The following is a 9,976-nucleotide window of genomic DNA, read 5'->3' as shown; positions in this document are numbered from 1 at the left end:
CTTGAAGTATTCATCTTCACAAAACCTAATGAACGGACATCCTATCCCCCCCCCCAAAGTATACTTATGGACACATTTCACCCTGTTATTAATAACGCAAATGATGCACAGTCAGATGAAAATAAAAACACTTTATTAAATCAATAAAACAATCCCAGATTGCCAGCAAATATTTTAAAGTAAACCAAAGAAACTGCACAACCAAACCCAAAGCAGGGGTGAGAAGGCTGTGCAAAACACACAAACTACAGAAATAATGACAAAACATGAAACATTTAAATATTTACAGAACAAACAAATGCAGTGCGCTAAGAGTAGTAATAACTTAGTGGGTTTAGCATTGTGTTGCAATGCAGGTGAACGTTGCATGTCTGAATATGTCAAACGTTTTCTCAAGTGCAAGAACTAACAACTTAACAGCTGTCTCATTTCTTTTCATTTAAATTTTGAGACGCCCCAAATGTATTTCCTGCTAAAAGTATTAGTACTGCATGAAACATTTGATTCAAAGCAATGTATTTTACTTGGCTCCCCTCTCAGGTTAGTGATGACAAGAACAATGAAAGTTATGTGAATGAATAAGAACATAAGTCATCCTCATCATTGCAGCAACTTAGTTATTTTCCCCCCTTTACTGTAGATCTGGGGCTCTCAAATGTACTCATTCTCTTTAAACAGCCATCTCTGCCGCATTAAATGGAATACTAATCATCTTTTTGTTGTTAGGGGTACATGCTAAAACACAATTTTTGACCCTAATAAAACACAAGCTCAGATAATAGCACTTCTAACATAATGAAAACAGTCCAATAACCTTTGTTTGTAAAACCAACAAATGTATAAAATGTGCTTGTGAAACAAAGGCATTCGAAAACAAGGTGCTCACTTCACACATTCTTCTTGTCAGTTTGATTCAATTGATTGACTTCTCTAACGACACAAATGAATGACCCGTAAACTATTGCAGCTGACAACTAGGCTATTCATCAACTGAATCTTGTCCATTGCTTCAGATCACTATCAAATAGAATGACAACATCCCCAAGTTACTCTTTCAAAGACTACCACTCTGTAATTACTGGACAGACAAACTGCTTATCTCTGTCACCTTACAAGAAAACCAACCAACTTAATGTTAATGACAGTAAAGATGGGTGCATATGATTAGTAATTAACAGGCGAAACTTCCACAGGGCTGCAGTTCATGCAGTACTTCCTGCAAAAAATGGCCTATCACAAATCAATATTGTGAGTTTCCCTGTCCTGCAACGTGGTTTACAGGCACAACACACGGTGTGTGATGCAATAAGGGCAGGGAGTAGACCTAAGATGATATCAAGCAAGACCTCTAACCTATCTTATTCTGGAGAGTATGAGAAATTGTGGAAAACTAAAACAAAATGACCAGAAGAGCTCATCCTTAAACCTGTGGCAGAGGGATAGCCAGAGACACGGCACAATGCATACAGCCAAGCCTTAGAAGGACAAATTACAGTGCTATGTATAGATATACAGAAGCTGTTACATTTGTTATGCAGTGTGTGCCTTCTTCCTCAGTGTCCCATCTCCTACACCCATCATGCTCCACCATCATGGCTAGCCCAAGAATACTCTCCAAGCCTCTCTTTTTTTGTGTTCCAGTGTCCTAGTTATGTCAAAGAGACTCAAAGTCAATGACATTGGTCAATCAAAAACAGTGGTGTTTGTAATACAAACATTTTGAATGAGTGCAGTGTCAAGACTACCTAGACATTTGCCTAGAAAACAAGTGAAGTGAACCATACAAATTTGGTTATTATCGGTGGTATAAGATAATGGTATCCCAGATGATGGACTTGCTTTTTATCTCAATTTTCTCTTGGCTTTCCTCTTCTACTTACTCCAGAAACACTCCACCAATCACGTCAAGGCCCAAGCAAGAAATCTGGTTTAACAATCTGTTCGACGCTGACTAACAATGGGCTGGAATTTACACCCCATTTCATGTTGACTAAATGTTTGTTTTTCTTCAACTCCACTTGATACCAGTCCCTTCACTTCACAACATGATTTATCAACTTCCTCTTCACTGGGCTGGTGCCATAGGATCCAGAGAATCCTTTCAACCCCTTATTTTCCTTGTTTATTCCTTTTCCCCCACCTAAACAATAAATCCAGTACTCAAATTAAGAACTGCTTCAAAGTCGTTTTCCAGAGAAAACGCTGGAACCAAAAAAGAAAAGGAAAAAAAAACCTAATGCAGGAAGAGTAGTCAACAATGCTATGTTTCTCTTCACAAGAATCTTCTTAAAGAAAAAAAGACCTCTTGCGTCTGCAGAAATCGTTCTTAGTGATTTTAGCAAAATGAAAGAAAGGGCAGCAGCTTCCTCCTCACTTCTTTTTGTCCTTTTGTTTCTTGTCGGGCTTACGGGTCTGCTGATCTGTCATGTTGCGGGGCATGATCAGAACGCTGCCGTCGGCGCTGTACTGGAGTGAGTACTCGCTGGGGGGGTAGGGCCGGCCCTCCTCATCCCGAAGCTGGGTGAACACTTCCTGGTAGAGGCTTTGCACTTTCTGCTTCATCTGACGGATGGAGCGAATAAACTCCATCTTCTCCTTCAGAAGTCGCGCCTTGTCACGACGCATGTCGTGCACCCCTTGCTCCAGGTTGATGATGGTATCCAGCTTGCGCTTCCGGCAGTTCTGGGCCGCCATCTTGTTCTTGCCACGTCTACGAATGTCGCGAACGAGAGCCAGTTGGGCCTCGCTCAGGTGGTGCTTGGACAGAAGCTCGTTGAACTCCTCTACAGGCAGATTGATGATCTTCTCATTTGAGAAGGGGATCTTCATGGCCCGAGCCCGACGCTCGTCGCGACTCGACTGTTTGTCCAGGAAGTCCTGTTGGGGCTGAAGCTTCGACTGCTTCTCGCGGCCCATTTTCTTGCCAGTGGGAATCGGTAGCTCTGGGTGTTCATCTAACGAGGAAGACAGTGGTAAATTGTAAGTGTGATTGTGGTTGATGTTGTCAAGCTGAGGGAGCCCATGGAACTGGGAAGGGTCTTGATAGCTCATGCGGCAGAGCTTGTTGAATTCGGGTTGGTAGCCCCCCACAGCACCTTCTTCAGGTTCCACGGTGACTGACTCAGAGTCAGTGCTGTATCCCACAGCCCCTTCCTCTGAGAAGGTGGCAGAGGTGGAGGAGGAGGAAGCGGCAGAGGAGCAGGAGGTCTCAGAACTGCTCGGGGAGACCGGGCTGTGACTGGAGTCCAGGGAGAGGCCTGAGTCTGAGTCGAGTTCATCCTCCAACTGAGAGGCCTGGGCCTGGCTGAAGCCCTCCTCCATCGCCAGGTCCAGCAGGCTGATCTCATCCAGCATAGACTCCTCCAGCAGACTGCTGAAGGGGTCAGGCAACACTGGGGTCGAAGTGATGTTGTTGGTGCTGTTTAGAGGCGGTGGGAGAAAGAGTCCAGTCAGGTTGGTGGCTCCGAATGTAGAGTTGACGCTGGAGGAGTTGGAGCTGGAGGACATTCTAAGCAAGGGAGGGCGTGGGGTGCCAGTGCCATCAATCTCTGGATTGAAAAGCGTGGGAAAATCCTGACTGCAGCTAGGGAGGGAGGCCTGGTGAAGGCTGACATCTTGATGGATAAGGGTGGAGGAACGAGTAAGTCCAAAGCTTTCAACCGAGCCTGACTCAGTTGTGCTGCCACTGGTATTGGCACTGTTGGAAGTAGTGCTGAGGAAGGAGTTCTCAGAGGTGTTGTTAACCTCCATTTCCTTCAAAGAGGAAAAACCTGGTTAGAGAACATCTAATAACAAAAATATATATTTATTGGGAGAACCAGTTGTGATTAAAGCACAAGTACAAACCTGTAGTTCCATGATAGCCATGATGTCTTGCCACTGCTGCTCCAGGTCCAACTGGGGCACAGGCTGGGGCAACGGGGGAGGCAGTGGCAGCCCCTGAGATGTGGATGGAGCTTCTTCATTGGCCACTGCAAGCTCAGCAGTGACTACAGGGGCTACGAACTGATAAGATGTTTACCTTAAATTATCTCACAAACATGTTGAGATTATAATAGACCATAAAGGCAATCTACCTTTTGTAATATCATGGTTTGTTTAACTTAATTTAAATGAAGACATTTCTGTCTCCTGAGACAACTTGCAAATGTCTTTACCTCAGGAGATTCTTCTCCGAAAGGGAAGGTGGCCTCAAGCAGCCTCAGGCATTCCTGCAGAGACAGTGAGGTCTGAGAGCCAAGGCTTGTGAGCTGAGGGGGAGGGGCAGACAGCACAGAGGTCACTCCCTTAACTATCAACTGCAGTGGACACAGGATCATGAAACACAATCTGTGCCCTTAGCTACCTGCTCTGGTATGCTTTCCCCTGTCTCTCCATCCACAGGCTGAGCCTCTTGAAGGTTCACTCCGTTCCTCCAGCTCTCCTGTGCCTCTGTCCCTTCCTTCTTCTCCTCTGGGCTGGGCTTCTCCGCCTCGCTCTCCTTCTGGCGGCTGCTGTAGTTGAACACTTCCCGTCCTGCACCAAGGTCGATATCCTGTCGCCACAGGATGTCAATCAAATCAATGTCCTGAAAAAGACATGTCAGATGAGAAAGATGTCAGGACTACAAAGAAAAGAGCCCTCTTGATTGAGTTGTACACCATCTTGTCTTACACAACTTAATTCTAAATCAAAAGCACGTCAAGGAGAGAGAACTACTTGACTGTGGTGCAATTGCCAAAAGATGTCTTCAGCTGTGATATGGTTGGCTTTACATGATATTTTCATCCTCAGATAGGTCAACACGTGGCGATATACATAAGATTTAAACTTCAGATCATGTAACTTGAAGCTAAGCCCACTGATTCAACTGTAGCCACTTAATTACCATAAAAGCATGTGATTCCACTCCAGTGGGAGACTCTGTTCATTCTAGAGCTTTAACAATGGCTTAGTGTTTGGCCCAAAACCACACTGCATCTTGAGTGGTGGTCCTGTGACTATTAGGGGAAAGAATGATTCTAATGTAGGAAAAATTACATTATAATAATGCAGATTACACAATGCCAGAAAAAAACTTCCATTTGATTACAATTGTGTTTTATCAAGGTTCAGACATACAATGGGTCTCTGACAGCTAAATACAGTAAGCTCCTAGTAATATATCCCTGTACATTACGATAGATGTGCCATGCCTCAGCTTGCCCTAGTCTTGTGATCCTGAGTAGAGGTGAGATCATTGCATGCTTTCTTACCTCTTTGGTGAGGTCAGCGTTGCCCTCCCTGTTGCCCTGCTCCTGGCTGTCCTCGGGGGCCACAGCTCCCAGGGTTCGGTCCTCTCCACTCAGATTGTAGGTGGACTCAGGCGCTCCGCCGCCCCCCCTCATGACCGGGGCTTCGGAGTTGTTCACGTCCTCCAGGCCGGTCCCATTGTCCAGGGTGATGCTGGGGCTGGGCTGGCTGGCGGCGGACACCACAGTCTCAGGGTCGCGGTGCACCAGCCACGTGCTCAGTTCTGGACTGGGCACTGACAGGCGATCTAGCTGGCGCACCTGGTTCAGCAGCCGGCGGGTGGTAAAGAACTGGTCGAGGTCCACACTCTTGGGATGGATGCCATACCCGTCCAGCGTGTTGCGGAGGTTGTGGAACTGCGTCTGGGTGTAGGCCGAGCTGGGGCCTAGGATGATCTCTCGCAGTGGGGGCAGTTGATTGCTCAGGTAGGTGTCCAGGTCCACCCGCACCCCAATGAGACTCAGGAGGATGGTGAACTGAATCAGGCCCTCTGTGAAGTACTTTTTCAGGTAAAGCATTTCTTTACAAAGGAACAAAAAGTGAAAGTAAAAAAAATAAGTAAAAAATAAATAGAAACAGAAAAATTGAGTTCCACAATAGTTGATATTGAGATTGACTGATAAAGAATGAAAGTATGAAAATTGCAGATATGACAGAAGTGAAGAGCGACTTTTGGTGTTTGCTTATGATGTGAATAGAATGTAGAGGGTTTCTGTGGTCTTGTATGGGAGTCCAATATCAGTCAAAGGCTGAACTGTTTTCTAGGTCAGGTTTTGGTCTTCCCCATTAGTAAGTCCTCCCATATCTGCACAGAGAGAGAAAGAGAGAGAGAGAGAGATCAAGGACAAATTAAACATCCTTTTCTAGGTGTTGATGCCTTTAAAATGTAATGACAAGATAAAAAAAAACATGAACTTGTTGAGTAAATAAGTTTAGGTCAACCTGAGCCTGTGTTCTACCATCAAATTTCACTTAGTCACAGAAAAAAAGATTACATTACATAATGTCAAAATAATATGTCATAACAGCTGCAGAATGCATCAAACATTGTTTAGGCCAAATGAAATGTGAGTATGGCCTTATAAATTGAAACAAACAGGCTTGTCAGCCACACATGATTTAAGATGACCAAATTCACTGATAAAACCAACATGAATTGCCAAATACAATGCACACTGAACTCATAACCATAAACCAATCATATGCACTGCCAGTGCAGAGGCAATAAATGAGATAACAAAAAGTCTCACATTCCACATATTTCTATGGGAGAGAACAATTAGAACCCTACTTCTTAGCAGAAAACCATTACATCTTCACTTTCTATAGCAGTGGTTTTTCCACCTGGGGACCTCACACCTGATTCCAGATGTCAACTAATCATAAAACCCTTGACTAGGTAAATCAGGGGAGCTAGTTCATGACTACAACTAAATTGTGAACTGGGGTCTCCACGGAAAGGTTTAATGGCCACTGTCTCTAGAGGACACACTGCACCTCAACCCCAATTTAAGATGAAGACCAAATAGACAAGCCAACCTGACAATGCAGAACAACTGAAATGGATCACCAAGGCCAGTGCAGGAATATATTGTTGTGAAGGTGAAAGAGGGAGGGTCTCTTGGGTTCTCCTCCAGTAGCTACGCTTCCTGACACCCATCCCTAGCGGTCTCCCTCTCACCCATCCCTTGCAGTCTCCCTCTCATCCATTTTCCTTTTCAAGATCTCCAGTTTACCGATGTATACAAAATAACATTAAATTAATACCAATAAAAACGATGCATCAGTTTATACATCAATAGTGTTTAAAAGTAGGCAACCTAACAAAATCATAGCTAGCATCCAACGGTATTTATCGTCCAGACTCCAGTGGGAAGTGTTGATAGCGCTCACTTCCGCTATCAAGCAACCTCCCTAGCAACAAGTGGCGCAGTGACAACAGACAGGCTGGTGAACCATTAACAAAACAAGGGCAGAAGCACAACATGGGATCCTCACAAATGTTTGCCAATGGGAAAAGATTGGGGCGGGATGTTGATGTGACAGCAACGGGGAAAGATAAATTGCTAAAATGTAACGTTAGTTAGCTAGCTAACGTAACGGTTACAATGTATTTTAAACAATGTTTTGTATTGCCACTCAAATAAATGTAGACACAAGAAGCAGATAATCCATCTGCTAACTTTAAGTCGCTTGTCAAAAAACACAAGCACAATTAGCTACAAGCTAACGCAATCTAACGTTCTGTAGCTAGCTAACAAAGCTAGTTGGCTAGCTAGCTAAAACCTATTTCATACTTACGCGTGAAGATTTTATACATTTGCCTGTATGCCCACAAGTCGGCCAACTTCTATAACCATTATCTGAATCCAGAAGAGTTCTCTCATATGTGTTATAAGCATTACCCAAAGTCATTATCCACCCTTTCCGCCCATTGAATGGCCCACCATGACTTGCAATATTTCCAATTTTCTAGCTAGCAGCAGCGCGTCTGACGCCAAAACAAGGCTTCCCACAGAGCATGCGTAGAATATTCTAGGGCGCATGTTTTCATCACAGCAGTGAAAATCACCGAATTTAATCCCTGGCTTCACAAATCAATTATTAACTTTAGTTAGACTGTAAAAAAGTCAACTTCATGTCATATTATAGATTTAAAATAGAAATCGAATACAACAATCAGCCCTTTCTATACAATTAATCGATTTTTGTGGGCTAAACGTCAAATTCGTTTCAGAAATAGAATGGGGCTAGGCCTATTAATTATATAATAATTCACACAGAAAGTGAACAACTGGTTTCACAATTATGCATAGGATATTATGCCTGTGTAACGGCATGTGTTTTATATCATGTTTGTTTCTTTACATTTTTATTTTACTTTCTATTATTTTCATCCTCTTATTTTAATCCCCAAACTGCTGGATGATCCAGGAGATAAGAGATACAACTTCCAACATAACTTCTTAAGAATGCCTGATAAATTGCTCAGAAATATATAACTTTTGATTGAAACTTATACTTTTTGTAGTTGAGGCTTCACATGCACTTCAAGTCATAGGCTAATTTTTTACAATTAACCTTAATTTAACTCCGCAAATTAGTTAAGAACAAATTCTTATTTACAATGACAGATTAGGAACAGTGGGTTAACTGCCTTGTTCAGAGGCAGAACGATAAAGCTACCTGACACCCCTCATAGTCATGGCTCATTCATTACACGTTATATCACAGCTTTTCCCACAGAGACCACGCCATAGGGACAAAATCTTGTGTGAGCTTTTGTGTGTAGCTTTCGTGTTCCGATAATTTATGTTAATAATACCATGGTATATCTGGCATAGGGTAGGTTTACCCCTAGAAATAGAATTAAGGTTTTCCATTATCTGAATCAAAAGCACTATTTATTTGTCATGTACATTTACACACAACTCAGATTTTTACTTGGTGATACCTGTATGTTGCTGCTTGTGGTAGACAACATTTAGAGACAGTTTTGATACAGACAGTTTTGAAGTAACAAAAGTTTATTACAGAAACAGGGGGGCAGGCAAACGACAGGTCAAGGGCAGGCAGAGGCCAGTAATCCAGGGTGGTGTGACAAGGTACAGAACAGCAGGCAGGCTCAGGGTCAGGGCAACAGAATGGTCAGTTTTGATACAGACAGTTTTGAAGTAACAAAAGTTTATTACAGAAACAGGGGGGCAGGCAAACGACAGGTCAAGGGCAGGCAGAGGCCAGTAATCCAGGGTGGTGTGACAAGGTACAGAACAGCAGGCAGGCTCAGGGTCAGGGCAACAGAATGGTCAAAAACCGGGATAGCTAGAAAACAGGAACTACAGTAGAGCAAGACAGGAACACGAGTAAAACACTGGAAGGCTAGACGAAACAAAACGAACTGGCAACAGACAAACAGAGAACACAGGTATACGTACACTGGGGATAATGTGGAAGATGGCAACACTTGGAGGGGGGTGGAGATAAGCACATTTTACCTACCTGCCATTTTACCTGCTGTTGTTGTGCTAGCTGATTAGCTGTTGTTGTCTCACCTACTGTTTTAGCTACTGTTTTAGCTTGCTCTCCCTATTCAACACCTGTGATTACTGTATGCCTCGCTGTATGTCTCTCTCAAATGTCAATATGCCTTGTATACTGTTGTTCAGGTTAGTTATCATTGTTTTAGTTTACAATGGAGCCCCTAGTTCCACTCTTCGTACCCCTGATACCTCCTTTGTCCCACCTCCCACACATGCGGTGACCTCACCCATGACCTCACCCATTACAACCAGCATGTCCAGAGATACAACCTCTCTCATCATCACCCAGTGCCTGGGCTTTCCTCCGCTGTACCCGCACCCCACCATACCCCTGTCTGCGCATTATGCCCTGAATATATTCTACCATGCCCAGAAATCTGCTCCTTTTATTCTCTGTCCCCAACATTCTAGGCGACCAGTTTTGATAGCCTTTAGCCGCACCCTCATTCTACTCCTCCTCTGTTCCGCAGGTGATGTGGAGGTAAACCCAGGCCCTGCATGTCCCCAGGCACCCTCATTTGTTGACTTCTGTGATCGAAAAATCCTTGGTTTCATGCATGTCAACATCAGAAGCCTCCTCCCTAAGTTTGTTTTACTCACTGCTTTAGCACACTCTGCTAACCCTGATGTCCTTGCCGTGTCTGAATCCTGGCTCAGGAAGGCCA

The 9,976-nt window shown here is 43.8% G+C and overlaps 1 protein-coding gene across 3 annotated transcripts; it reads right to left on the bottom strand.

Moving 5' to 3' along the window:
• Positions 1 to 111: 111 nt before the first annotated feature.
• Positions 112 to 7,793, bottom strand: nfe2l1b (nfe2 like bZIP transcription factor 1b). 3 transcript variants are annotated; one of them, XM_020453552.2, is made up of 6 exons: positions 7,573 to 7,793; positions 5,235 to 6,076; positions 4,346 to 4,567; positions 4,158 to 4,250; positions 3,847 to 4,005; positions 112 to 3,753 (listed from the first exon to the last, which is right to left on the bottom strand). In XM_020453552.2, exons 2-6 carry the CDS (start codon positions 5,787 to 5,789, stop codon positions 2,371 to 2,373), a joined length of 2,412 nt encoding a protein of 803 aa, XP_020309141.1. In that variant the 5' UTR covers positions 5,790 to 6,076; positions 7,573 to 7,793; the 3' UTR covers positions 112 to 2,370. The 3 variants fall into 3 exon arrangements, with proteins under 3 accessions (XP_020309141.1, XP_020309143.1, XP_020309144.1); XM_020453554.2 differs by having other exon boundaries at positions 7,677 to 7,786; XM_020453555.2 differs by lacking the exon at positions 7,573 to 7,793 and adding an exon at positions 6,811 to 7,301.
• Between the last annotated feature and the right edge of the window lie 2,183 nt (positions 7,794 to 9,976).

This window comes from Oncorhynchus kisutch, linkage group LG20, assembly GCF_002021735.2.
Source record: "Oncorhynchus kisutch isolate 150728-3 linkage group LG20, Okis_V2, whole genome shotgun sequence".
NCBI classification, from domain to species: Eukaryota; Metazoa; Chordata; class Actinopteri; order Salmoniformes; family Salmonidae; genus Oncorhynchus; species Oncorhynchus kisutch.
This window is presented reverse-complemented; position numbering and strand designations above follow the sequence as displayed.

Excerpts from the sequence above, each read along its gene's own strand:
- nfe2l1b (XM_020453552.2), bottom strand. The coding sequence starts at position 5,789 with ATGCTTTACCTGAAAAAGTACTTCACAGAGGGCCTGATTCAGTTCACC. Across the intron at positions 4,251-4,345 it reads GGGAAAGCATACCAGAGCAG|CTCACAAGCCTTGGCTCTCA; the intron begins GTAGCTAAGGGC and ends CCTCCCCCTCAG. Across the intron at positions 4,006-4,157 it reads TCGGAGAAGAATCTCCTGAG|TTCGTAGCCCCTGTAGTCAC; the intron begins GTAAAGACATTT and ends ACATCTTATCAG.